This window comes from Pezoporus occidentalis, unplaced genomic scaffold, assembly GCF_034315485.1.
Source record: "Pezoporus occidentalis ecotype Australia unplaced genomic scaffold, CSIRO_AGI_Poc_V1 ctg276, whole genome shotgun sequence".
NCBI classification, from domain to species: Eukaryota; Metazoa; Chordata; class Aves; order Psittaciformes; family Psittacidae; genus Pezoporus; species Pezoporus occidentalis.
Window position 1 is genome coordinate 183,686 of NW_026914675.1, and position 26,757 is coordinate 210,442.

Consider the following 26,757-nt stretch of genomic DNA (forward strand, 5'->3'; position numbering starts at 1 on the left):
AGCTCTCCATCTGCCTGCCACTGATGTTGTGATGCTCCCCAGTGATGCTCCCCAGTTTACAACTGCTGCTCTGTGGACAAAGACAACAAAGCATAGAAGGATGAAGTGGCTTTGGCCAAAACCAGGGTTGCTTTGCCTCTAAACCACATCAGCCTTGCCCTCCTGGTAAGCAATGCTGCTTCCTGGAAAAGCTTTACAGCCTGGAGACAAACAGCAAAGACCTATCCACTGGATACAGTGCAGCCACAAGGGATTGGAGATATGAGTAAAGGCTTCAAAATGGGTTCAAAAAGCAGCTTTGAAAGGGAAAAAAAGCCCTGTAGCAGGATAGGGAAAGGACTAACCCTGCCTTGGGAAAGTGGGGTTTGTGTCCAAACACGTCCTGCTGGAGGCACGAAGGATGCTGGCGATGCAGAGGAGGTGAGAGCTGTGTGTACAAGCTTTGGCTGTAAAGAAACACTTAAGTTTGCTGTCGGTTGAGGCTGTGAACAGATAGAAGAACAGCTTTGGCCATTTCAAGTAGCTCTCAATTGAGCTGTGGAGAAGCATCAGTTTCCATGGATGCTAGATGGAGCTCTGCTCCTCACAAATAACCTGCTGCTTCAGGTTTTCCAACAGGCTCTATCCTTTGGAACATGCCAGCTCCTCACTACCCCCCCAGCCCTGTGAGCTGCTCATTGAACACGTATGGTCTGTGCAGCCCTGGTGCAGGTTCTGTCCATCCCAGCATGGCCACTTGAGAGGGTGGAGGGGTTGAGGTGCCACCAACCTCATGGAATCCCAGCTTGGTTTGGGTTGGAAGGGACCTTAAAGCCATTCCTCCTTGTCCTGTCCCTACAGCCCTTGTCAAAACAGATCATACAGGAAGCATTTTGACTGGGAACACCTATGAAGTGCAACAGCTACAAGCATAAGAGATGCTTCTGTCCCTGATGGTGATACCAGCACCAGTGCCCAAGGAACCTTGACCAAGGTGATGACTCTCCAGGGGTAGTCATTCCCTCCTGGTTGTAATGCAGGGATGGGCTTCCTGGGGGGAATGCCCCTGTGATGCTCAATCCACTTGTTACTGAGCCTCTCCTCCTCAGACACCACAGCTCTGATGTGGAAGCCTGGTCCAAGCCCAAACTCCATCTTTCCAACTGTTAGAAGGTGTTGGGAAGGCGACATGTGGAGCAGAGACCCTGGATGTGAGGCTGGTACCTCCCCTCTCACAGCTCCCATAACAACCATGCCTGCATCAGCATCCCAAATGGAGCATAGCATCCCAAATGGAGCATAGCATCCCAAATGGAGCATAGCATCCCAAATTGACACTATTTCCTCTTCCCTCCCTCCTGCAGCAACCTCTAGCTTCCCAAATTCACCCTCAATCCCATCTTGACATGCTGATTTGATGGCGTTGCCATGGGACTGGGAATTCCAGTACAGCCGTAGGGGATTAGCCCTGCAGGTCAGGTAACAGCCATCCCAGGTGCTGGAATACGGGGGAAAGCTGGGATGTGACGGTTCCAACAGGCAAGTGAAGGCTTTGCAGCTCCTCGTGTCTGCCAAGCACGGCGCTGGGATGGCAAATCCATCTCGGGATGTCGACATTCCCAAAAGGCCAGCGCCGGGAGAGCAGGCAGGGAATGGTTGCTTCCTCCGAGCACACTCTGCTGGTGTGGGAACGCCTGGAGCTGGAGGCAAGGGAAGAGCAAAGCAACACAAAGAGCCCCTCCTGCACCAAGCAGGATGCGCCATGGTCTCTCACCATGGGGTAGCCTCTTGAGCATCCCATGCTGCAGGCTCCCCCATGGCCACTTTGCTATGGGTTTGGTTGGTGGGATCAATCCTGCACCCAGGGAAGGTCCTGTGTTTGAAATATAGACTGAAGGCAGAGTGCTGTGAGCCCCCCGGCCCTGCTGCCATGGGCACAGCTCGGATGCTGCCTCGTGGTACCCTGAGCTGCTGACTCCAGGAGGGAGCTGAACGAAGCAGCGCTGATGAGGGACTCATTCATCCTGGTGCCTGTCAGCCTTAGGGGGTGATGAAGCCCTGCATCCCCCTGGAGCAGCGGGATGCAGTGGTGGCACTGGGAGGGAACAGCCGGATGCAGTGTTGGCACTGGGAGGGAGCAGCCAGATGCAGTGGTGGCACTGGGAGGGAGCAGCGGGATGCAGTGGTGGCACTGGGAGGGAGCAGCCAGATGCAGTGGTGGCACTGGGAGGGAGCAGCCGGATACAGTGGTGGCACTGGGAGGGAGCAGCCGGATGCAGTGGTGGCACTGGGAGGGAGCAGCGGGATGCAGTGGTGGCGCTGGGAGGGAGCAGCCGAATGCAGTGGTGGCACTGGGAGGGAGCAGCCGGGTGCAGTGGTGGCACTGGGAGGGAGCAGCCGGATGCAGTGGTGGCACTGGGAGGGAGCAGCGGGATGCAGTGGTGGCGCTGGGAGGGAGCAGCCGGATGCAGTGGTGGCGCTGGGAGGGAGCCGCGGGATGCAGTGGTGGCGCTGGGAGGGAGCAGCAGGATGCAGTGGTGGCACTGGGAGGGAGCAGCGGGATGCAGTGGTGGCACTGGGAGGGAGCAGCGGGATGCAGTGGTGGCACTGGGAGGGAGCAGCGGGATGCAGTGGTGGCGCTGGGAGGGAGCAGCGGGATGCAGTGGTGGCACTGGGAGGGAGCAGCGGGATGCAGTGGTGGCACTGGGAGGGAGCAGCGGGATGCAGTGGTGGCACTGGGAGGGAGCAGCGGGATGCAGTGGTGGCGCTGGGAGGGAGCAGCGGGATGCAGTGGTGTCGCTGGGAGGGAGCAGCGGGATGCAGTGGTTGGGAGGGAGCAGCGGGATGCAGTGGTGGCACTGGGAGGGAGCAGCGGGATGCAGTGGTGGCACTGGGAGGGAACAGCCGGATGCAGTGGTGGCACTGGGAGGGAGCAGCCCTGCCCCGCTCCATCCTCGCATCTTGCATCCAGCCTCACATCCCAAGAGCCCCCCCCAGGAGCTGTGGGAGTGGGTGCAGGATGGACAAGGGTCCCTCACGTGTGTTGCTGCAGGCACTTGTGGCCTGATGGGACATGTGGCTGCCCCCCCCCCATGCACACACATGTGCTCAGGGGGTGGACACGGGCTGTCACACATGTCTGGGGGGTGTCAGCACGTGTTGCTCCAACTGCCCAGGCTGAGGCTCCCGCAGTGCCTGGCAGCATTCCCAATGAATTCAGCGCTGCCCTTCCCAGCCGGCAGCCCCAGGAGAAGGTGTTTTGCAGCCCCATCTTTATTCAATGCGCCTCAGCCTCACAAACATCTCGTTCACAGCTGCAGCTTCAAAAGGACCGAGGGAAAAGGAGGGGGAGGCTGCGAGGAGCCACACAGAGCTGGGGGGAAAGGGGGGGGGGGCTACAGCATCACCACCCACCCGCTGGGTACAGCCCAGCTCTGCTCCCTGGGGATGCCCGTGGCTCCAGGGAGCTGCCTGTCCCCAGCAACCACCCCATGATGTGATGGGAGACACCTCACACAAGGGCTCCCAAGGGCATCCCATGGGCACGCAGAGAGGCAAGGAGGTGATGGAGGACAAGGTAGGGGGGGGGAATCTGTGTCTGCCTCCTCCTCTTCCTCCCTGCTCTGCTCTCAGCCCATCTCGCAGGGCTGAAACCCAATTAGGGTCCCAGGGAGGGGCTGGCACAGGCGGTAGAGATGCCCATGAGCTCCGGGAATGGAGATGGAGCGATAGGAGCTGGAATGAGTTCTCCATCTCCATCTCCCTGCCCTGCTCCAGGGCACCTCTCCACCCCAAGGGCTGCCTGCTGGGGGATGGACAGAGCACACACTGCATGGTGGAGAGGCTCTGAGGGTCCCATTGGGCTGGGCTGGGGCACGGGACCCTTCTGCACCCACAGTGACACCAGCAGCGCTTCGGTCATGCTTTGGATCTTGCTGCCTTATTGAGCCACGTGTGTTCCCGTGTGTGCTTCCATGGCTTTGAGTCGCTCCAAAAGCCCCAGGAGCTGCCCCAAAGGGTGGCCCAGAGCTGCTCCCTCACAACCCTCATTGGTTCCAATAGTAAGAAGGACGTTTGGCGGTGGAGCTGCTCTCTGGGGCTTCATTAACCCCGTCCCCCTCCTGCCCAGCCTCCCCTTTCTCTGCTCAGATGCCACAAATGAACCTGTGCAGATGCTAATCTGCAGAAGGGGGGGGGGGAACCCCACAAAAGAAAGATTCCACATTTATTGCAGAACATAAAGATATTACGTGGTCATTAAAGCACCATGAATATGGAAATGAAATCCACAGGCGTCCCTGCAGATAATGGCAGGGAAAAGGGAGCTGCAGGTGAAGATGGAAGGTGGAAAGGTCAGGCTCTGTCTGGATGCGTCATTAACCCCCTGCTCCAGGCAATCTCCAAGGTCTGGGGAGGGGATATGGGGGGTCTCAGGGATCCTGGCCTCATCCTGTGGGGCTGCAGAGGGTGGTGGTGCCCGGGGGACCAGCAGGAAGCCCCAGAAGCATCCCAAGGCCCCACAAGGTGTGGGGCACCTGCTGTGCTCCTCACCGCCTGCTCCCAAATCCACTCCAAATACTTGGGGGCAAAGGAGGGAGATGGGGTCCATGTGGTACCCAGCGGCAAAGGGAGGGATGCAGAAGGATGGATGTCTCCGGGGGGGGGGCAGCCCCTCAGAGGGGTCCTGATGCCCCTTCCACAGGGAGCTGCTGCCTTTGCTCCCTGCATCCTGAGCATCCCGGAGTCAGTAGTTATAAAGGAGGAAGGAGACCCCTAAAGCTGCCCCAAATCTCTGCCCCTGCCGACATCCAGGCCCTGCCAACCGGTTGCTGAGTGATGGGAGGGCCCGGTGAGGAGGGCCCGGTGCTGCTGGGACCCTCCAGCCCCACACACAGCGATGCTGATGCTGCCGGAGCCCTTCCCTGCTCCCCCAGCAGCAGCTTTCGCCTCGGGGGAGAGCGTGGAAGGAGGAGAGGAGCAGATCGGAGCCATGGCCGCGGCTGAGCTGATGTCGGATGGCGCCTGACACAGCCCCGCAGGGGTGGGGGGCGAGGAGCCCCGGTGCTCCCCAGGCTGCTCTGGGCACCCCTCGGGGTGCAGGAGGTGGGAATGGGGCACCCCAAGGGGGGAGATGCCGGTGCCAGCCCCTCTCCCCCCCGGGCACGATCCCAGCCGCAGCCCCAGAAACTTTCCTTGCTCTGGTTCCCATGGAAACGAGGAATTTTCTTCTCCCCAAAGTTGAGCGGGCAGGGATGGGGATGGGGATGAGGGCGCTCGCCCGGCCCCTGGTGCGGCAGCCCCGTGGCAGGGCCAGGTTGGGGATGGAGCATCCCTCAACACATGGGGATGGGTGGAGAGGAGGAAGAGGAGGAGGAACGGCTCCTACTGAGCATCCCCCATGGCTCGGATGGAGAAAACAAGCAGCCTCCTGGGACAATCACCCGGCTGCAGCCCCAGTGAGCCCCTGCTTTTGCCTCAGGCCAGGAGTGATTTCAGACCCATCCATCACCAACCAGAGGGAGATGGTGGCTCAATGCCTGCCTTTTCCTGCCGAGTGGCACATGCAGGGAGAGAGAACATGGGGAAATGGTTAAAACCACCCAATCCAGCCCAATCCCCAAGGAGCATGGCTCCTGGACACCGTCAGTGCTGGACCAGCCCAGGAGATGTGCATGAGGATGCTGGGGCCTGCCTGGATGATAGGGGTGATGGGGGGGGGGGGGGATGCAGGAGCTCCCTGGATGGTGCAGGCAGTGCCAGGGCCATGCAGGCACCGCAGCAGGATCCAGCCCTGCTATAGGAAACCCGGAGAGAGCCTTTGGACAAGGGCCTGGAGGGACAGGCCAAGGGGAATGGCTTGAACCTGCCCGAGGGGAGAAGGAGATGAGCTCTTAGGCAGAATCCTCCGGTGCCCATCAGTGCTGGGGTGCTCTGAACCCCAGTGCCCTGCTCCCGGGCTCCTTCCCTCCTTTCCTGCTGCTGGTGCTGGGATTTTAATTAGCGCTGCTCTGTCTATTGAGATAGTGGGAGCCTGGAATGGAAATGTACAGGTGTCCCCTTGATCCAGTTGCCATGGTGCCTGCGTCAAGGTGGGGGCTACAGCTTGCTTTCTTCCCTGGTTTTATTACAGCAGCTTCAATCCCTTTGGCAAAGGAGGGAAAGGGGGAGAAGGGGGGGATCCAAAGTGTGGGATGAGGCCGTGTTCCTACGGCCGGGCTTGTTTGCTGCTGTTCCTCCTGGCTTGTTTGCAAGCGCCGGTTTCCAAGATGCTCAAAGTCAATGAGTTCAGGAGGGAGATCCCAGCCTGTGCTGTGGGGAGGACAAGCCCGGGCAGCACATCTGAGCTGCGTGATTGACCACAGGGACACCCCGATGGCAGAGAGCAGGATGGTGCTGAGCTGTGCTGGGGTATCCCTGTCCCCAACCCCACATCCGCATCCTTTTGCCCCCCCCTGCCCCATCCATGCTGATGCTGCGAGGGCTGGAGCAGCTCTGCTCTGGAGCCAGGCTGGGAGAGCTGGGCTGGGGCAGGCTGGAGAAGAGAAGGCTCCTGAAAGGGAGACCTGAGAGCAGCTCCAGTGCCTGAAGGGGCTGCAGGAAACCTGGAGAGGGGCTTGGGACAAGGGATGTAGGGACAGGACAAGGGGAATGGCTTGAACCTGCCTGAGGGGAGACTGAGATGAGCTCTTAGGCAGAAGCTCTTCCCTGGGAGGGTGCTGAGGCGCTGGCACAGGGTGCCCAGAGAAGCTGTGGCTGCCCCATCCCTGGCAGTGTTCAAGGCCAGGTTGGACCCAGGGGCTTGGAGCAAGCTGCTCCAGTGGAAGGGGTCCCTGCTCGTGGCAGGGGTTCAAGCTGGAGGAGCTTTAAGGTCCCTTCAACCCAAACCAGGCTGGGATTCTATGACCCTGCCTGTGCAAACAAGCAAAATCCCCTCTGGAATGGGGGGAAAGGAGCAGCTTTTGTGCACCAGGGGTTAATAATAACATGGAAGCAGCGTGGGCCCAGGAAGGATCCGCTCCCCTCACCCTGCTCTGCATGGCTCCGCTTGCCAAGTGCGGGGAAGAGCTCCCCTCTCCTGATGCTGTGGCACATACAGACACGGAGCCACGGACACATCAGGCACCAGTCAATGTTCTTTTCTTTCCCCATGTGTTTCCCTGCAGCTCCGTGTTTTCTTCTCCTGCTGCCCCAGCCTCCTTAGGCTGCATTTCAAACCAGGAGTCAAGGCTGCATGGTGCAATTAAAGCTCCGCATGGGATGCGGGATGTGGGATGCCAGGGATGGGGCAGCCACAGCTTCTCTGGGCACCCTGTGCCAGCGCCTCAGCACCCTCACAGGGAAGAGCTTCTGCCTTATCCCCAACCTGAACTTCCCCTGTTTAGTTTGAACCCATAACCCCTTGTCCTATCACTGCAGTCCCTGATGAAGGGTCCCTCTCCAGCATCCTCGTGGCCCCCTTCAGACACTGGAATGCTGTTTTCCTTTGGGACCATCCTGCGGACACAACTCCCACCAGCACAACCCAGAGCCATCACCCAGGCTCATGTCCCCATCCCAGTGAAGGACTCATGGTACAGCTCACGCCATCAGCTCCGGGTACCACCTCCAGCTCGGGTGTGCTGAGCTCTGCCCAGCCCCAGAGCCACCTGATCCATATGGAAACCTCCAGCTCCCTACAGAGCACATCAGCTCCTAGCCGGCCCCATCTGCCAACAAGGATGCCAGAAGCTCCGCTGGCCCCACAGCCCAGCATCACAGCCCCATCACCACTGGGGACCAACAGAAGCTTTGGAAATATATAGTAACAAGTGAGCGCAGGCAGCAGAAGCAGCAAACATATGGTGGGTGCTGGAGTTTATTCCTGTCAGGGAGTGTCAGCAGCGACAGACGGCTGGGGGTGGCGAAGTGAGAAGCTTTTTGGTAGGTGCCCGTGCAACACCACCCTACGGCCGCTGCAGCTGCGGCGAGGGGGGGGGACGGGACCCCGACACCCCCAAAACGCGTGCCATCGGGGGGGGGACCCGCATGCGCAGGGATCAGTGATGCTCCTGGGGATGCCCGAGCACCCCCCGCCTCCTTGCGCCCCTCTTTGGCATCGGCTGAGCCCCCCCCCCCAAATGAGCAGAGCCCCGTGAGCCACATCCAGCCCGATCCTGGTCCTGCTCTCTGGGCTTTGCCAGCACGGGCAGGGATGCCGGTGGCAGCCGGGATGGGCATGGAGCTGTCCGTGGCACCCATGAATGGTCCCAGTGCCCAAAGCAGCTCCCAGCACCCAATGGCTGTGCCTGGAGGTGCTGCGGGCAGGCAGGCAGTGCTGGTGGGAAGGGAAGAGATTGTCCACCAGGAGCAGGTTCATACCCATCTGCTGGGTTTGGGGGACACAGTGCCCCCAGCACAGCTCCTCTGGGGCCCTGTAATGTGGGTGCTCACACTGGGGGGGTGCACAGGTTGCCCCCCTGTACTGCCTGTAGGAGGATGGGGAGCAGGAGCTGTCTCCCCCATGGCCTTGCAGAGGGAGATGCTTTGCTGGGGGATCAGGCCACCAGCACCCAGATCTCCATCAGCTCAGTGAGGGGGACCCAAGCAGGGCTGGGATGGAGCCAGGAAAGCCAGGATTAAGGCTGGCATTCATCTCCTGTGCCAAGCCAAGGCGCAGCAGCGCTGCTCAAGGACTCTTCACCCTCTTCTTCGGGGGGTTTGGCTCCTTGGTGATGGGGGGACAGGAAAGGCAAATCCTTCCCCAGCAGAAGCCGGCTTCCTGCAGAGCTCCATGGCTCTGCCATTGCCTCATCCCATTCTGCCCGGGGTGGGTAAAGCTCAGCCCCAGCAAGCACCAATCAAGCACATCCTCCCCTGGCACAAGTGACATAAATACTCCCCGAGCAGCAGCTCACCTGCGGCTCCTGCCCGTGCTAATTGCAGTGCTCTCACTCCACACTGATGTGCTTGATAAGATTAGTGATTACAGCAATCTCAGCTGGCAATTGCATTGGATCGGGAGCTGCGGATGGGAATTCAGCCCAACCTGGCAGCGGGGACGTTGGGGGGGTTTCAATAGGCGTTTTTATGGGCTGCCCGGTGCAAGCTCTGCCGTTGTCGTGGGTACAAGAGGGGGGGGCTGAGGGCTTCAGCCGCTCAGGGACGTGTTTGCTGCCATCCAGGCAGGGGATGTGTTGTGATGGGCACTGAGCTGGAACTCTCAGCGCTGCTCCAGCAGATGATGGTGGCCGGAGGCATCTCCCTGTCAAGCTGCGGCTGCCGGAGCTCCCGGCCCTCCCCGCTCCATTATCTCCATTTCCATGGCAATGCCAGGCGAGCTCCCTTGTGCTGTGTCCAGCATCACCGGGCTGCGATGGCAGAGGCGGGCCCAGCCCGGCCTCGCACCCCGCTCCTGCATCCAGAGCATCTCCCAGCCCTTCCCACCGCCGTGCTGCGGGGGCTCCCCATAGCCCGAGCCCCCCCATAACCCTGTACAGGAGCCAGCCCTTGGGCACAGCCCGTAGCCCCGAACGCTGTACTCGCGTTTGCCGGCGGTTGCTGGCGTTTAACGCATCCTCCCGTCTGCTTTGTTTGTGCCGTTTCTCTTTGCCTCCCACCTGGGCTTGTTTGATGCTTTGGGGCATTTTGTGAATGTTTTTGAAAGGCAACGTTTGGAGCTCCAGCAAGCAGCCAGCGAGGAGCAGGGCACCGGAGCCAGCGAGCAGAGGCAGGGAGACATCCCTCACCCAGCAGAGCAGCTTCTGCCCTCGCACTCACTCATCCATCCTCGGAGCCACGCAGCTCCAGGGGTTTGCGTTAATGTCTTTGACTTCCCATCCTCTCACCGCTGTTCCCTGGCTGCGGAGGCAGGATCTAGCCCCAGGTTCTTGTTGGCTTGGCAGCCTCAAAGCAGGAGAGCAAAGCGAAACGTGTGCCCCGGGGCTGGTGGTGACAGGCAGAGCCCTGGGGACACCCCGGAGCTGCTGCTTCCACCCCATGGCTTCTACAGACACACCAAGGAGGAGCCGAAGGTTGTCCCTGCTACCGGCCCCGAGGTGGGGGGGGTTCCATGTCCCCTGGATGGGGTTGGGAGCACAAGGGGGAATGGGAATCGCTCTCCTCCGGCTTCCTCTCACGCCTGATGTGACTATGAGGGATTGTGGGATTCAATTAAGTTCTGTTTTCCTCCCCGGAGCAGTGGGAGTCTCTTCTCTCCGCTTTAAACCAGACACGCTGCCATGGAAGACAAATGCTCACAATAAAGCCAAGGAGGAGACCAAGGGAGGCCGATGCTCTCCTGCAGCCAAGCCACACTCATTGCTTCCCAGCACATCCCAATGGCCACCCCTGGCTGTCCAGAGCCACATCCCAGAGCTCCAGCACAGGACCCCCATGGCACAGCACGACTGCTGGTGGCGATGGCCACCACACCACAGTCACTGTTCCCCCATTACTGCCCTGGGAGGTTGGGGGGGGGGGGGGGGTGATGGATGCAGGGGTCTCACTCCAGGAGGACCCCAGATCTCTGTCACCCTGTTCCATCTGGTGGCAACAAACACCCATTTACCAGCCTGTATCGGGTCCTGCAGGAAGCAGGAGGGCAACAGGTTGCTGCTGGGTTTGCTGCCTTGGGAGCACAACGAGGGGTGATTGCACCCCCCAAGTGCCATCACACAGCCCCCCCCCAGCATTAGCAACGCAAACCCTGCTGCTGCTTCACATGCACCGTGCCCACCACCAGCCCCGAACAGCCCCGGTGAGGGCTGCAGGTGAGGAGGGGCCCCCCCATAAACCCACCACCACCACCACGGAGCCCGCCCCCGGCGCTGGACCAGGCGGCCGAGCGTTGCCAGGCAACGGGAAGATGCTTTTTCTGACCAAACCGGTAAATCGGCAGCTGGGTCGCGGGGGGATGAGGAGGGGGGGGGCGACGCATGGATAAGGGCAGGCTGGGAATACCGGAGGGGGGGGGAGCTGAGAATTGGGGCTCCCTCAACCTCAACAGCACCCAAACCCTGAAGTGGGGATGGAGCCACTGTGGGGACCCACCGGGGATCGGGGTCCTTCTGGGGAGCCCCATCCCTGCTGCACAGCCGGGCTGTGGCTGAACCCTGAGCCCCTCCTGTGCCTCCCACCGCTGCTGAGCGAGCTCCAGGCAATGTTCTCGCAAGTTGAGTCCTTCCCGTTGTGGAAAAACAGGGACTAAAAATAGCCCAGCTCCGTGTGTGCATCAACCCAGGTGAATGCGTGGCTGCCACCGGCTCCTCCGCATCCAGCCTCCCTCTGCCTCAGTTTCCTGCAGGTCCCTGTCCATGGAGACAAACCCCGGCCACGGGCAGGCTCCCAGGGCTGGAGCATCCCTCAGTGGGGCTGTATCCCCCTGCTCCCTCCCTCCCAGCCAGCTCCTAGGGGAGAGGCTCAGCCCAGCCTGACCCCAGCCTGACAAGCAGCTGCGTTTCCATCCCACAATGAATCCATTACAAATTCAGAGTTAAATCTTCCCCCACAAGATGCCCCTTTCCCCCTCCACCCCCCGCCCCTCTCCGGCTGCTTCCAAGCACTTTCCCTATTGAACACTTCCCAGGCACTTTGCATGCGTTGAGGCTGACCCCATCCTCTCGGGTTCAGCACCAGCTTCATCAGCCTCGGCTCATTGAGGGGCTGCTGCTGCTTTACACCTCGAGAAAAAGCAGGGCTGAGAAGCCTGGTACCTGCCAAGCGCTGCCTCCCCTAACCCTGTGGGGGCAGGAGGAGCTGTTTTAGTGCTCCCGGCCTTTGATTCATCCCCACAATGACAAGTTATTAGAGGAGGGGAAAGCAGAAGAATGGCATTTAGTGAACAGAGGAGCCTTCCTCTCTTCTTCAGGGGGGTTAAAAGCACAGGGAAGTGGGGATAAAGAGTCCCAGGGCAATGGGAATGCTGACAGCCAGGGCAGGGGAGGGAGATGGGCCACGGGATGCCCCGGGAGCAGCTCATTCGACACCCACAGTCCTTGTGCATCTGGGAGCTCCATAGCATCGGGTTGGTTTTCACACCAAGCCAGGGTTTGGAGGGGCAATGGGCTGTGGAGATGGGAAGCAGCAGGGATCGCTTCCAGCCCTGCTCTGCCATGGGGTCAGAGCTCAGCTGCCCCCCAAAGAGCACCCCCAAGGGCAGCGCCACAGCCCAAACCCAGCATCACATCCTTCATCACCAGCACAGCCGAGGAGGAGGAAGGATGCTCATGGGAAGGGGCTCTCTGTATCCCCACACGGGCGATGGCCACAACAGCCCCTTTCCCCACATTCCCACCACCTGTCCCAGGGAGAGCTGCTTCCACCTCACCCCACGGCTGATCGGGAAAGAGCTTTGGAAGCACATGGAGCCTGTCTGGGAAAGGGCAGCAACATGCGGAAGCACGGTCACTGCCCCATGGCTGGGCAGCCCCAGAGGTGCAGCTCTGCTCCCCCAGCACAAGGAGATGGGGAGGGGTTTAACAGGGATGGGGGGGGACACCGCAGCCACAGCAGTGAAAAGGGAAGGGAACATCTTTGGGAGGAAACCAGGAGCCTGAGCAGCACCAGCATCTGTGTTAGAAATGACTTTATTGCACTAAAAAGAGGGAGTCATCTGTAAAGAACCATTCCAGCCAGGTATATCAATATATATATAAGTTTTCCACTCCAAAAATGCATCATTAAATCCAGCCACAGAAATATCAAAGCAGGAACAGTAGAAAAGAGCTACAAGGGAGGAAATACCCAGCCAGGCCACAGCCCCAGCTCCCACATTGCAGCAGCACAGCCCAGGGCTCCGTGATGGTCACTCGAGTCCAGGGGGGACACAACATGGGGACAACAGCACAAGCCCCCAGGCCCTTGGGTCTCCCCCAGGGCCAGCCCCAACCTAGAGTACCCCAGGACCCTGCTCTCAGCATCCCCCTTCCCCAAAGCCAAAGGCTCTGCCATGGGGGTGCATCACCCCCAAACCCTCTCATAGAGCACCAAAGTCTTTGCCCAGCTCCTGTTCCCCTTCCCCTGGGTCCCATCAGCCTCTCGGGGGTGCAGGACCCCTGGGGACCACAGCATCCCAATGGGACATGCACAGGGCCATGGGCAGCAGCAGGGTCCCCTTCTTGCCCCCAGGGCCCCCCACGGCACTCAGGGGTCAGGGCTATCCCCATGGTGGCTCCTGGGCTATGGTGGGAAGCCTCAGGTGGGAGCTTCCCCATGGAAGAGGAAGGTGTCTGCTCCTTCCATCCTGCACGGGTTGTTTTCAGCCGCAAGCTCAACAAACAGCCACGATCACCCCAAATACACACACACACACACACACACACACACACATACACCCCGACATGCAAACACGGTGCTACCAGAACCATGCCTCGCGTACCTGGAACGTATTTACAGGCAGGGAAAGATCAGCCTGGGATATAAATAGCCAACACTGAAACGTGCCATCTGCTGCAAAGGACAAGGAAGGAACATCAACTGCCAGCGACAGAGGTTAACACCGAGGGACACGTGTGTGCGGGTGTCCACGCGTGCTGCAACAGGCAGGGATGGGAGCGCTGCGAATCCTGCTCCCTTCCATTGGGACATGCAGAGCCCGAGGCCAGGGAGCACCACACCAAGCAACAACAAGGCTCCCGGTGCCTCCAGCCGGGATGGGAAAGGATGGGAGCATTTGATGAGGACCAAAGGGATACTGCAGAGCCCTGCAAGTCCCACTGCACACAGCGGCTTTGTGGCCTCATGGGACAAATCCCTCCTGCCCGGTGGGTGCTGACACCCCTGAGCCCCACAGGGGATGTAGGGCAGAGGGTGAGGAAGCATCATCCAGCCCCAGCAGTACCCTCCTGGTATCACCCTCCTGCAGGTAGGGATGGGCACGAGCAGGGTCCGGCCACTCCTGGGTTTGGGCAGACCCGTGAGCAGTTTCCTGCAGGGATCAGCAGCAGGGATGCTGCTGGGGGGGGGGACACACACGGGACACAGGGAGGGTGTCCCGGGAGGCTGCAGGTCTCAGACCAAGGCAACTCACACATCTGCAGGCTCGCAGGGCTGGGAAAGAGCCCAGGAGAGGCTCAGAAGCCCCAAGCCCGGCTCATCCCTCCCTCAGCCTGCTCCTGGGTCACCTCCGCTCTTCCCAAGACTGGAAACTTGTCTTAAATTAAAGCTGGGATCGATGTGATCGCCTGACTGCAGGAGCTGGGGCTTTGGCAGGGGCGGTTGTACGCTCCAGAGACCTACCCACCTCCAAGCATCGTGCTGGCCAGCTGCAGAGCGCGGCACCAGGGAGGGCAGAGCCCGGGAGGTGACCTCCATCCTTCCTGCTGGAGACAGGATGGTGACTCCCTGCTTATAGCGGGACTCCAGGAGGGAGCAGGGGGGCGGAAGCAGGGGCTCTGCCTGCCCTGCTGAAGGAGGGATGCAGTGCCACCATCCCCATGGGGACCCACACACCTCCAGCAGGGCAGGGAGTCAGGGCTCCCTCCGGGGCTGCAGCAAGCACCTACAAGGCCAGGAGGGTGGTGAGCGGCAGCTCCTTCTCCCCCAGCAGCGTGTCCCGCTTGAGGCTGCTGCCTTTGTTGACCACCTTGAGCTTCAGGGACATCTTCCTGGCGTGGCCGAGGCCCAGCCCGTCGAAGAAGAAGTCCTCGTTGAAGACGGGGTTGCGGCTGTTCTTGACGATGGTGCTGCGCTGCTTCTGCAGCTTCCCGGGGTTGAGGCACAGCGAGACGCAGCAGTTGATGCTCCGCACGTCGACCAGGGCATCGTAGAGGTCCTCGGCGGAGACGAGCCGCACACGCAGGCGGGCGTTGGAGGGGTCGTACTCAGCTGCCAAGCGCAGGCTCCCACCGCGGCTCAGCCTCAGGCTCTGCTCCCGATCCCGGCCCCGCGGAGCATCCAGCGGCAGCAGCGCGGTCGGAGGCTGCGTCCCGGCCGGGGCGCTGCGGGAGCGGCGCTGGGCGCTGGGGCTGGTGTCGGCCGAGCTGTCGTCGGTGGACAAGGAGCTGTTGCGGGCCACCGAGTGCTTCAGCTTGATCATCTTGGACTGGCTCTCCTGGCTGAAGATCTTCAGCAGGGACACGGAGCGGGACAGCAGCGGGGAGCCGAAGGGCGAGGACTCGGCCGAGGAGCCGGTGTCGCTCTCGCCGCCGCTGAAGTAGCGCCCGGGGTGCATGAGGGCTGCGCCCAGGTCTGCGGGGGTCCGGGGACCGCTCTCCCCGTTGAGCTTGGCTCTGCGCTGGGCGCTGGGCGAGGTGGCCGGCGAGGGGCAGAGGCTGCTGTGCTCGCTGTGGAACAGGGACTCCTTGCGCCGCGTGTGGGGGCTCTCCACCAGCGTGGCGAAGCCGTAGGAGGTCTGAGCCTTGGGTACATAAGGCAGCGACATGGCCGTCTGCGCTTGCGGGTCCACGTTGGTGCCGAAGCCCCCCTCGGCCGTCCAGTCCTCGGCGCTCTCGATCTGGATGATGTGGCGAGCACGGGGACGGCTGGAGGCTCGGGGGCTGCGCGGGGGCTTCCGCCCGGCCAGGTCCTGCTCCGAGGCCGAGGGACCCAGGGTGGGCGTCGCGGGGGGCTCGGAGCCCTCGGCCTCGGCGGGCGCCGCGCTCAGCTTGGGCGGGATGAAGAAGTCGGGGATCTTGTCGGGGGTGAGGACGTTGCTGTAGCGGGAGCCGCGGGGGGAATCCTCCGGCCCCGCGCTACGGGACCCGTTCTCGGCCACGCCGCGCAGCCGCTCCAGGAGCCACATGTTGCTGCCGGCTGCGGGGCTGGAAGAGACCGAAGGGGCAACGGCGTCACCGGGGACCGGCGGCCCGAAGAGCGACCAGCGGGCACCGGGGGACAAGATGGGGGGGGGAACCGGCGCCGCCGACGGGAAGGGGATGGGAAGAGACCGGGAAGGAGCCGGTGGCGCCGATGGGCACCGGGACCCGCCGGCCCGAGGCACGCGATGGGACGGAGCGGCCGCGGCTCACGGGGGAGCCGCTGCGGGACAGGGCGCGGGGAGAGGAGCGGAGCGAACCGAGGGAGCGAGCGAGCGAAGCCGCCGCGAGCGGGAAGTTGCCGGAGCCGCCGCACCTGGAGCGGAGCCGCCGCCGCCGCCGCAGCCCGGGCGGGGCGGACGCGAACGCGCTTTTATACGGCGGCAGCGGCGGCTCCGCTCCTTCCCCGCGCCGCCGCCGTAATCCTCCGAGCGCGGCGCCGCCGCAATTCCCCGCACCGAGCCCCGCCGGACCGGGACCCCGACCCCGCCGGGGCCGCTGATGCTCGGGGGTGCGGGGACATCCGGCTCCCCCCCCCCCTCTTCCCCCGCCCACGGGAGCATTGGGGTTGGGATGGGACCGGCCCCGAGCCGGGGTGCGGGAGGGAGCGGGACGGCAGCGGCTCCGTGTCCCCCCAGAGCGGAGCGGGGTTAGAGCGATGGAGCCGTGTCCATGTCCCCACCCCGCGCCGGATGCATCCCGCTGTCCCCGCCGGGCTTTGAGTACATGGAAGCGCTCGGAGCTGGAGGACTCGCCGAGAGCATCAAGTGGTTTAATGTGGTGGCTGGAGGAGCCGGGGGTCACCCGTGCCACTAGGACCCGATGGGGCAGCGCTGGGGCAGGACACGGGGACACCATGTCAGGAGGGTCACAGGGGCATCACCGCAGGCCCTGGTGCTGAGGGTGAAAGGCGCCAGCCCAGGCACTGCATGATTTATGGCCTTGGGGACAGGGATGCACCGAGCGGGATGGTGGCACAGGCAGGGGCCTGCAGCTGCGCCTTCCTGGCCCCTGCCCTATGGATGCTGTCAGGCTTGCAGGGACGGCACCGTCACCCCAAGGCTGGGGATGATGGCAGGGAAGGAGAGCCTGGAATGCCGAGCATCTTCTGCGGGGGCTGCTGCAGCTACTGGGCAGTGACTGCAAGAGGTGGGAGGTTTCAGCTGTCTGCATCCTGACTCTGAGCTGACAAAAGGAGGCCGGTGCTGCGGCTGGGAGCCAGAGGATCTGAATGTCCTTTCCAACCCTAACGATTCTATGACTCGGAACCAGTCAGGACCTGGAGGGGTCTGGGCAGGGATGTGTTGAGTCAGTGATGGGGAAAGGGAATGGCAGCATCCCGGCTGGACGCTGCGATCTGCACTGTGGGGAGCTGAGTCCCATGGGGGAGGAAGAGGCAGACGGACCCTGGGAGAGGAGGCCGAGGCCGTCGGGAAGGGGAACAAAAGGCCGGTGTTTGCCTTTCCTCCGCCCTGCACAACGGTGAGCAAACACGGTGCAGAAATGCTTGAGTTCCCCCGACATAACAAAGAGCTGGAGCTGGGCCAGTGCTGCCGAGGGCACCGGGGTGCTCTCAGCACTGAGCAGGCCTGGGCCCGGCTCCTGGCAGCGCTTCCAGGTCGGAGGCAGGAGAGGTCCCAACTGCCCCAGTTCGCAGTGGAGGGAAGGCAGGAGAGACCCCACACTCGCAGCGGGTGCTCACACGGGTGCTTGCATCCATGGGGATGGGCAGTGCTGGGAGCATCCCTTCCCGACGGGAGCTGCTGGGCTGAAACAGAAGCAGGGCCAGCAGGTTTCCAAGGTCTCCAAAACGGGCTCCGGGCCCTTGCTTGCACCCAGCAACATGGAGCCAGGAGGGGCTCCTCTCCTTGCTCATCTTCCCCTTCACCCAGGGCTCTCCACGGATTCGGGATTGGAGGATGCCAGGAAGGAACAGGTCTCAGCAGCATCCCTAGGGCTGAGGGACTGGGCCAGAGCCAGCAGCAGCCAGCAAAGACGTGGGCTTGTTCTGAGGCAGCGAAAGAAGAAAAGTCCAGGCTCTCACTGCCTTTTCCTGCCTCTGCTATTGAGGGAACGGCGCAATTATCCTTGCAGACGCATTACTACATGACAAAAAATAGCAGCTGAGATGGCAGTGCCTCATCCCTGGAGGTATTCAACTATCAATGGAAAATTACACATTCATTACTGGCCTTTATTGAGGGGCTTATTTTCCTCATTGACTCAGCCAGCACCGGTCCAGCATCCTGGAAAACACCATCCCAACGACGGGAAAGAGGGAACCCACTGGTCTGAGGTGGGTGGGAATGGACACACTGGGAGCCTCCTGCCCACCAGCACCCATGGGTGCCCAACCATGGAGATAGCTTGGGACACATCCGAGCAGTGCTGGGGCAGCCTTCTCCTGCCTCCACTGGTGCCAAGCAAGCACCGTCCCTATGTGCTGGCTCTCCCTGCACTGGTCACCATGGTCCTGACTGGTGACAACGCATCTCGGGCTGCTCAATGCCAGCCTGGTCATGGCAGGAGCCATGGAGGCTGGAGGCAGCAGGAGCAGGGAGATGTTGGGTACGGGCAGGAGATGCTGTGCAGGACCAGCACCCCTGGGAGCTGGGGAGGGGGGGGTGATCCATGTGCTGAAGGGTGACAGTGATGCAGAGAGGCAAAGACAAGTGTGAGCGGCCAGGATGAGCAGGCTGCCAGCACCGATGTGGGATTAACCAGGAGCCGGTGGGGATGGAGACACCGTCCCAGCCCCTTTGAGGCCCTGGAGGCAGGAGCCCCATCCCAGCAGGAAGAACCCAGGCACCTTCCTCATTTCCAGGTTTAATTAGAAACGTATTCCAAAGCGCGAGCCCCAGACAACGCTGGGCAAGGGCTGCGAATGCCATAAAAACCTGCCCAAGCGCCAGGAGAAGCAGGGATGTCCCAGGGGCCTTGGGACACGTCTCCAGCCTTGGAGAGCCAGAGCCAAAGCCCTGCACCTTCCCCACAGCAGCTTCATCCCAGCCCCAGCCTGAGGAGGGATGCGGGAGCTCGGAGCCACCAGGAACCCTCATGGCAGCTGCTCCTGGGGAGAATCCAGCTGGAAATGTGGGACCAAGAGGGATACCCAGCCCCATGAGCAGGGACAGGGCAGGGGCTGCAGCCTGCACTGATGGGGGATAGGGGCACCCCCCAATGTCCTGGCGGAGAGGGGGAACCAAGGCAGGGAGCTGGGTCCTGAGCAGCAGCGCTGGGCGAGAGGCACGGCTTGGTGGGCAAGGGTGCTCCTCACATACCTGTGCACGCACATGGATACACACACGTGGGTACACACATGTGGATACACACACACATGGATACACACACACACGGATACACACACACACGGATACACACACATGGGTACACACACATGGATACACACACATGGGTACACGCACATGGGTACACACACACACGGAGACACACACATGGATACACACACACACACGGATACACACACATGGGTACACACACACATGGATACACACACATGGGTACACACACACACACATGGATACACACACATGGGTACACACACACATGGATACACACACATGGGTACACACACACACACGTGGATACACACACGTGGGTACACACACGTGGATACACACACGTGGATACACACACGTGGGTACACACACACATGGATACACACACGTGGGTACACACACGTGGGTACACACACGTGGATACACACACACATGGATACACACACACGGATACACACACACACATGGATACACACACATGGGTACACACACACACATGGATACACACACATGGGTACACACACACGGATACACACACACACATGGGTACACACACATGGATACACACACACATGGGTACACACACATGGGTACACACACATGGGTACACACACACGGATACACACACACACATATGCATACACACACATGGATACACACACACGGATACACACACATGGATACACACACATATGGATACACACACATGCATACACACACACATGGATACACACACACGGATACACACACACGGATACACACACACATGGATACACACACATGCATACACACACACACGGATACACACACACATGGATACACACACATGCATACACACACACACGGATACACACACACATGGGTACACACACATGGATACACACACACGGATACACACACACATGGATACACACGCGGATACACACACATGGATACACACACACATGGATACACACACGGATACACACACATGGATACACACACATGGATACACACACACGGATACACACACATGGATACACACACATGGATACACACACATGGATACACACACACATGGATACACACACATGGATACACACACATGGATACACACACATGGATACACACACACATGGATACACACACACACACGGATACACACACATGCATACACACATGGATACACACACATGGATACACACACATGGATACACACACACGGATACACACACACATGGATACACACACACATGGATACACACGGATACACACACACACATGGATACACACACATGGATACACACACATGGATACACACACATGGATACACACACACACGGATACACACACACATGGATACACACGGATACACACACACATGGGTACACACACATGGATACACACACACAGACACACACATGGATACACACACACACGGATACACACACACACATGGATACACACACACGGATACACACACATGGATACACACACATGGATACACACACATGGATACACACACACGGATACACACACACATGGATACACACACACACGGATACACACACACACGGATACACACACACAGACACACACATGGGTACACACACACGGATACACACACACGGATACACACACACACATGGATACACACACATGGATACACACACATGCATACACACACATGGATACACACGCGGATACACACACATGGATACACACACGTGGGTACACACGTGGATACACACACGTGGGTACACACATGTGGATACACACACGTGGATACACACACACACATGGATACACACACGTGGGTACACACATGTGGATACACACACATGGATACACACACATGGATACACACACATGGATACACACACACACGGATACACACACACATGGATACACACGGATACACACACACATGGATACACACACACAGACACACACATGGGTACACACACATGGATACACACACACAGACACACACATGGGTACACACACATGGATACACACACACGGATACACACACATGGATACACACACACACGGATACACACACACATGGATACACACACACAGACACACACGGATACACACACACATGGATACACACACACGGATACACACACATGGATACACACACATGGATACACACACACACATGGATACACACACACGGATACACACACATGGATACACACACATGGATACACACACATGGATACACACACATATGGATACACACACACACGGATACACACACACACGGATACACACACACAGACACACACACACACATGGATACACACACACATATTAATACACACACACACACACACACACACGCACACACTAATCCTGCTCACCCCATCCCACCCTGGGATGAGGCCCCTGGCACCATCCCCAGCCCCGTTTGCCCCATGACACTCCAGAGACCAATTCCTTGTGTCGGGATGGAGCCGGCACCGGGGCTGGCGGTGCCGCAGCGGCTCCCAGCTGGGAACAATGCCCCATGCGGACCACGGAGAGGGGAACGGGGACCCTGACCCCAGGGTGCGGGCCCGGGCACAACCAGAGGAGGGGAGCAGAGGGGTGGGCCCTGCCTTTACCCCAGGGCTGGGGTGAGTCCGGTGCCAGGGCCGCGGGTCGGGAGCTCACGTACCCCCGGGCTCACTGCTTCCTCTGCACGACCTGGCGGAGGTGCAGCTCGCTCTCGGCGGCCACGATGGGCTGCTCGTTCTGCCGGTGGTGGCTGATGAGGTGGCTGATGCTCTCAAACAGCACGTCCTTGGTCCTCACCTGCGGGTTTGGGGGGCCGCGGTGCTCCTGAACCCCAGCAAGCAGGGGCCCCATGCAACCTGCCCGCCGCTTGCAGCCTGTGGCCTCCAGCATCCTTCCAACCCTGCCTTTATCCCCATCACCCATCACCCATCCTGCACCCTGCAGCCTCCAGCATCCTTCCCACCCTGCCTTTATCCCCATCACCCATCCTGCACCCTGTGGCCTCCAGCATCCTTCCACCCCTGCCTTTATCCCCATCACCCATCCTGCACCCTGCAGCCTCCAGCATCCTTCCACCCCTGCCTTTATCCCCATCACCCATCATCCACCCTGCAGCCTCCAGCATCCTTCCACCCCTGCCTTTAACCCCATCACCCATCCTGCACCCTGTGGCCTCCAGCATCCTTCCCACCCTGCCTTTATCCCCATCACCCACCCTGCACCCTGCGGCCTCCAGCATCCTTCCCACCCTGCCTTTATCCCCATCACTCATCCTGCACCCTGCAGCCTCCAGCATCCTTCCCACCCTGCCTTTATCCCCATCACCCATCCTGCACCCTGTGGCCTCCAGCATCCTTCCCACCCTGCCTTTATCCCCATCACCCACCCTGCACCCTGCGGCCTCCAGCATCCTTCCCACCCTGCCTTTATCCCCATCACCCATCCTGCACCTTGCAGCCTCCAGCATCCTTCCACCCCTGCCTTTATCCCCATCACCCATCCTGCCCCCTGCCCTTACCACTCCCTCGGGATCCACCAGCAGCAGATGCTTGGGCTGCCCGCTGTGCATGCCAGTCAGCACATACTGCCCCGGGTTGGTGAGGCTGTCCCGCACCAGGAAGTCCCCGTCCATCTGCAGGAGCCTCTCCGCATCCCTCCGGCTCATCTTCCCGTGGTACCACGGCTCCCGCCTGAGCTGCTCCTCAGTGGGGGCAATGGGAGCCTTCCGCGTCGGGGGGCTCGGCCACTGGTCCTCGATGGGGGGGCTGCTGCTGCCCCCCACAATGCACTCGTGGAGCTTCAGGGCATCCTCAAATGGCCCTGTAGGACCGAGGTGAGGGGATGTCACCCCTCAGGGCATGAAGCTGGGGCCATGCAATGGGCACCCCCCCCCGGCGTGGTGGCTTACTCATATCAAAGAGGTCCTTCTTGGGGCTCTCCTCCGGCACCCCCCGAGCCGCCGCTGCCTCTGGCTCCCAGGCATCCAGGCTCTGTGTGTTCACGTACATGTGCTCCTCGTAGTCCCGTGGTCCCAAGGGGTGGCCATCAGCCTGCAGGTACCCATCCCCGGGCTGGCCTGTGAGGAGGGGGCATCACCACCAGCCCAGGCAGGGCAGAGCCATAGGGACCCCCCCACTGACCGGGTGTCCGTCATCCCCCCCACAGTGGTACCCACCCTGGCTCTCCAGCTCCCAGGGTGGCCCTGGCTGGCTGCTCTGGTCTCTCCTGGCTGCAAACCCGGCCTGGGGAGAGGAGGCAGTGAGGATGCTATGGGGGGGACCTGTGCTGGGGACCCCCATAGCAGCGACCCCCGGGGGTGGGGGGCTGGCTCACCTGGCTGGAGAGGATGGAGCCGGAGGGTTGAGTGCGGATGTGGCCCAAGCTGGGGCCGTGCCGGAGCCGGGAGTCGATCAGCCCGCCCGGGGGCGGCTCCTTGCCGGGGATGCTGTTGTAATAATCGTGTTCGGCCGCATCTTCATCCTCCCCCCAGACCGAATCCTCGGCACCCAGCGCCCTGCAGCAGGGATGGGTGAGCCGGGGACACCCTGAGGGGCTCAGCAGCAGGGCTACACCCCCCCCGCCCCCCCAACTCCTTACCTGTCCGGGGGCACCACCACCTTGGGGGGGCTGTGCAGGTACTGCTTGAAGCGCAGCTCGAAGGCCTGCCCCACCGTGCTGATGACGCTCTGCGCCAGCCCCTCGCAGCACTCCAGGATGTGGCAGGCTGTGGACAGATGGCTCAGATGTGTCCCCCTGCTCCCATCACCCCTCTGGGAGATGCCCCTTGTGCCCCCACACATGGAATCCCCCCCCATCCTCCAGCCTTCATCCCCTCCTCATCCATAGAGTCCCCAGACCAGCGTCACCTCTCTGATTGATGGGGTCCTTGGCGACGTAGGCGACATAGTCCGTGGTGTCCTGAGGGCACAAGGGGAGCTCAGGGGAGCTGGAGCAGGGCTGGGGGCTCCGGTGCAAGGGGAAGGGCCCCAGCCCCATGTCCTGCCCTGAGTTTGGCTCAGCCACAAGACCGGGACCCCCTTTTGGGACCACAATACAGGGTCTCACCGTGTCCCCACCGGAGGCGAAGGAGATGGATTGCATGTGGTGGTTGGCGATGATCTATGGGGAGAACATGGCCCGTGGCTGGGGTTAGAATGGGGGCCACCAGCTCTCCGGTCTGCAGCAGGAGGCAGAGGGCTGGGAGGTGGCAGTGCCACAGCCCTGGGGCTGGCTCTGACCTGGCGTGTGGTGGGGATCATGAGGTTCAGCCCATCAACAGAGATGTTGACAGCGATGCTCATGCCAGCAAAGCGCAGGTTGCTCTTGCCCAGGATGGAGACAAGGGCTTTGTTGGGAGCCTGACAGGGGAAGAGGACCATGGGGGGGGGGGGGGTGATGCAGCCCATTGGGTCCAGGCTTCCTGGGCTGCAGGAGGCAAAGGGGGTGCCCCAAGAGACCCCAGGCTCTGCCCCATGAACCAGGCAGGCACCTCCAGCACCCTGCCCCAGGAAGGAGCACAGGGAAGGACAGACCGGGTGGAAACTCACCTTCTTCTTCCAGATGCCCTTCACGCCGGGCACTGCTTCATACAATCTATTGATGGCTTCCCTGTAAGCCATAGCCCCGGGCCCAGTTATTAATCCAGAACACACCCCCCCCAGCCCCTTCCTGGCTGCCCCATGGCATCAGCCCCGCAGCCCCGGGCACCGCAACCTCCCCGCAGCGCTGCCCCACGTCACGGCCGCGGTACGTAATCCCGGCCAGGGCCACCTCCCTTCTCCTCTTTCCACCCATTGATCCGCAGCAGTGCCCTTCGTCATCGCCCTGTGTGCAGGGTGGATCCATGGGGCAGGGCTCCCCCTCCGGACCCTCGGCCCTGTGTGTCTCCCTTGCCTTGCCATAGGGCCCCCTGGGTGGGGGGGGGAGTGGTGGTGGTTTTGGGGTGCAGGATGAACTCGGGGCCGTACCTGGTGACCTGCGTGCGGGTGTTGAAGTCGAGGGACCTCATGGAGCGCAGCACCTCGATGCACCCCATGTACTACGGGGTGGGGGGACACGGTCAGAGCGTCCTCCTCCAGCCACCGCCGCCAGCACAGGGCAGGTGAGGAAGAGGAAGGGAGAGGAAGAGCTGAGTGTCAGCGGGAAGGGGCCCTCTCCAAGCCAGCTCCAGGGATCACCCAGCACCCTTTTGTCCGCCACCCCAAACGATCCCATTGCACGCCCAGAATCCACACTGAGACCCGACAAACTCATCTCGGCGCTACGGCTCATGATGCCCTTGGAGGGGTTGAATCCTGCTGGGTCCAAGGCTACCTCGTGGCTCTGAACCCCCCTGGTCCCATCCCACCCGCACCCGGTGCGGGGAGGCCGTCCCCGCCAGCATGATCCAGACATCACGGAGCAGGCAGCGGGGACATAAACCGGGGAGGGATGCCTGGGGACCCCTCCGCATCCCCTTGGCCACGGTCACGGCACCGGGCTCGGGCTCCGGTGGGACTTACCCGGACGATGTAGGAGACGCCGGGCCCCAGCACCCGCTCGTCGGGGTGCAGCCAGCCCTGCGCCGGTTTGCGGATGAAGCTGCCCTTGCGGCTCCACTCCTCCGCGCCCGGCCGGGTCCCCGCCGCCGCCGCCGCCGCCGCCCGCCCCGCCGCCCCCCGTGCCCGCCCGCCCGCCGGTAGCGCGCACGGCGCGGCGGGGCACAGCGGCTCGCAGGCGGCCAACACGGCGGCCAGCGCCGAGGGGGGGCCCGCCCGGGCCGGCGCTGACAGGTCCCGGCCGCCACCGGTACCGGCGGAGGGGCTGCGACCGAGAAAGCCGCCGGGACCGGGGAACTTCCACTGCGGCATCCGCGGCAGCAGCGCGCAGAAGGTGGTACCGGGCTCGGGCTCCTCGCCCGCCGCGGGGCTCGGCCCGGGGACCGGCGACGGCATAGGGGCGGTCAGCGGCTCGTCGCGGAAGCGGTCATACTTGGGCTCCGGGAGCATGCCCGGGGCCGCTCCGCTCCGCCGCTGCCGTTCCGCCGCCGCCGCCGCGCCGGCTCCCGCCCCCCGCCCGCTCCCCCGGGGCCGCGCCGCGCTGATGTCATGGTGCGAGGGCTCCGCCGCCGCCCCGGCCCCCCCCGGCCGCCCCAGCATCCTCCATCCTGCGCCCTCCCGGCCCCCGCCGCCCCACCCCGGCTCCCTCCGGCGGCCCCGGCCCCGCTGCTCCCCCCAGGACACCCAGAGGGGGCTGCGGAGGCCCGGGAAGGGCAGGCGCGGTCCCGGTGCTCAGGGACAGCGGGGGGACGAGGCCGGCCGGAGCCTTCCCCGCCCCTCAGCTGGCACCGGCATCACCGGAGCCTCCCAAGGGGCCGCCTTTGTCTCGTCGTCGCCTCGGTGCCTCCCGGGGCAGCGGCCGGTGGGTGCCCCGAGTGCGATCGGTAACTCGGGGCAAGGAGCCGCTTCTCCTCTCCCCCGGTTCGGTTCTCAACCTGCCGCAGAGCACCGGAACGGGCCCTGGCTCCACCGACCCCACGGGGGGGGGGGCGTCTCTGATGGGGCTCCCGGTGCGGGCGGCTCCGGGTGCCCGTTCCCGGGGGGCGACTCTAGGGAAGGCTCCGGGTACTTCGCCCGCTGCCCGGGGACCGTTCGCAGGCGGTCGCGGGACCCGGTTCACGCCAGCTCCGCTCTCCGATCCCGGACTCGGGGTCACTCCGCAGCTTTGGGGACACACACAATAACGGGAGGGGAACGCGGGCGGGGCCGCTCCACCACCGCAGC

General features: G+C 61.8%; 3 protein-coding genes across 4 annotated transcripts in view; all 3 read right to left on the reverse strand.

The window, feature by feature from the left end:
- MIER2 (MIER family member 2) overlaps window positions 1–26,757 on the reverse strand; it is a 100,518-nt gene that overhangs the window by 17,840 nt on the left and 55,921 nt on the right. The window lies entirely within an intron of this gene.
- Window positions 14,434–16,068, reverse strand: C2CD4C (C2 calcium dependent domain containing 4C). The gene is made up of 2 exons (XM_062625106.1): window positions 16,027–16,068; window positions 14,434–15,716 (listed from the first exon to the last, which is right to left on the reverse strand). The coding sequence occupies exon 2, from the start codon at window positions 15,695–15,697 to the stop codon at window positions 14,456–14,458; it is 1,242 nt and encodes a 413-aa protein (XP_062481090.1). The 5' UTR covers window positions 15,698–15,716; window positions 16,027–16,068; the 3' UTR covers window positions 14,434–14,455.
- On the reverse strand, window positions 18,521–26,675 carry SHC2 (SHC adaptor protein 2). Of its 2 annotated transcripts, XR_009966036.1 has the most exons (13): window positions 25,498–26,675; window positions 24,964–25,034; window positions 24,544–24,604; window positions 24,235–24,354; window positions 24,062–24,115; window positions 23,863–23,914; window positions 23,594–23,720; window positions 23,330–23,510; window positions 23,172–23,238; window positions 22,905–23,072; window positions 22,515–22,816; window positions 21,361–21,793; window positions 18,521–18,991 (listed from the first exon to the last, which is right to left on the reverse strand). XR_009966036.1 is itself a non-coding variant. In XM_062625038.1 (12 exons), exons 1-12 carry the CDS (start codon window positions 26,131–26,133, stop codon window positions 21,665–21,667), a joined length of 1,968 nt encoding a protein of 655 aa, XP_062481022.1. In that variant the 5' UTR covers window positions 26,134–26,675; the 3' UTR covers window positions 21,286–21,664. The 2 variants fall into 2 exon arrangements, 1 of the variants encoding a protein (XP_062481022.1); XM_062625038.1 differs by lacking the exon at window positions 18,521–18,991 and having other exon boundaries at window positions 21,286–21,793.

What these genes read in the sequence shown, in the direction of transcription:
- C2CD4C (XM_062625106.1), bottom strand. Translation starts at nt 15,697, where the DNA reads ATGTGGCTCCTGGAGCGGCTGCGCGGCGTGGCCGAGAACGGGTCCCGT.
- SHC2 (XM_062625038.1), bottom strand. Translation starts at nt 26,133, where the DNA reads ATGCTGGGGCGGCCGGGGGGGGCCGGGGCGGCGGCGGAGCCCTCGCAC. An exon ending in GCTCCATCCTCTCCAGCCAG is followed by an intron (nt 23,239 to 23,329) that starts GTGAGCCAGCCC and finishes TCCTCTCCCCAG; the next exon opens with GCCGGGTTTGCAGCCAGGAG. An exon ending in TGGTGGATCCCGAGGGAGTG is followed by an intron (nt 21,794 to 22,514) that starts GTAAGGGCAGGG and finishes CCAAACCCGCAG; the next exon opens with GTGAGGACCAAGGACGTGCT.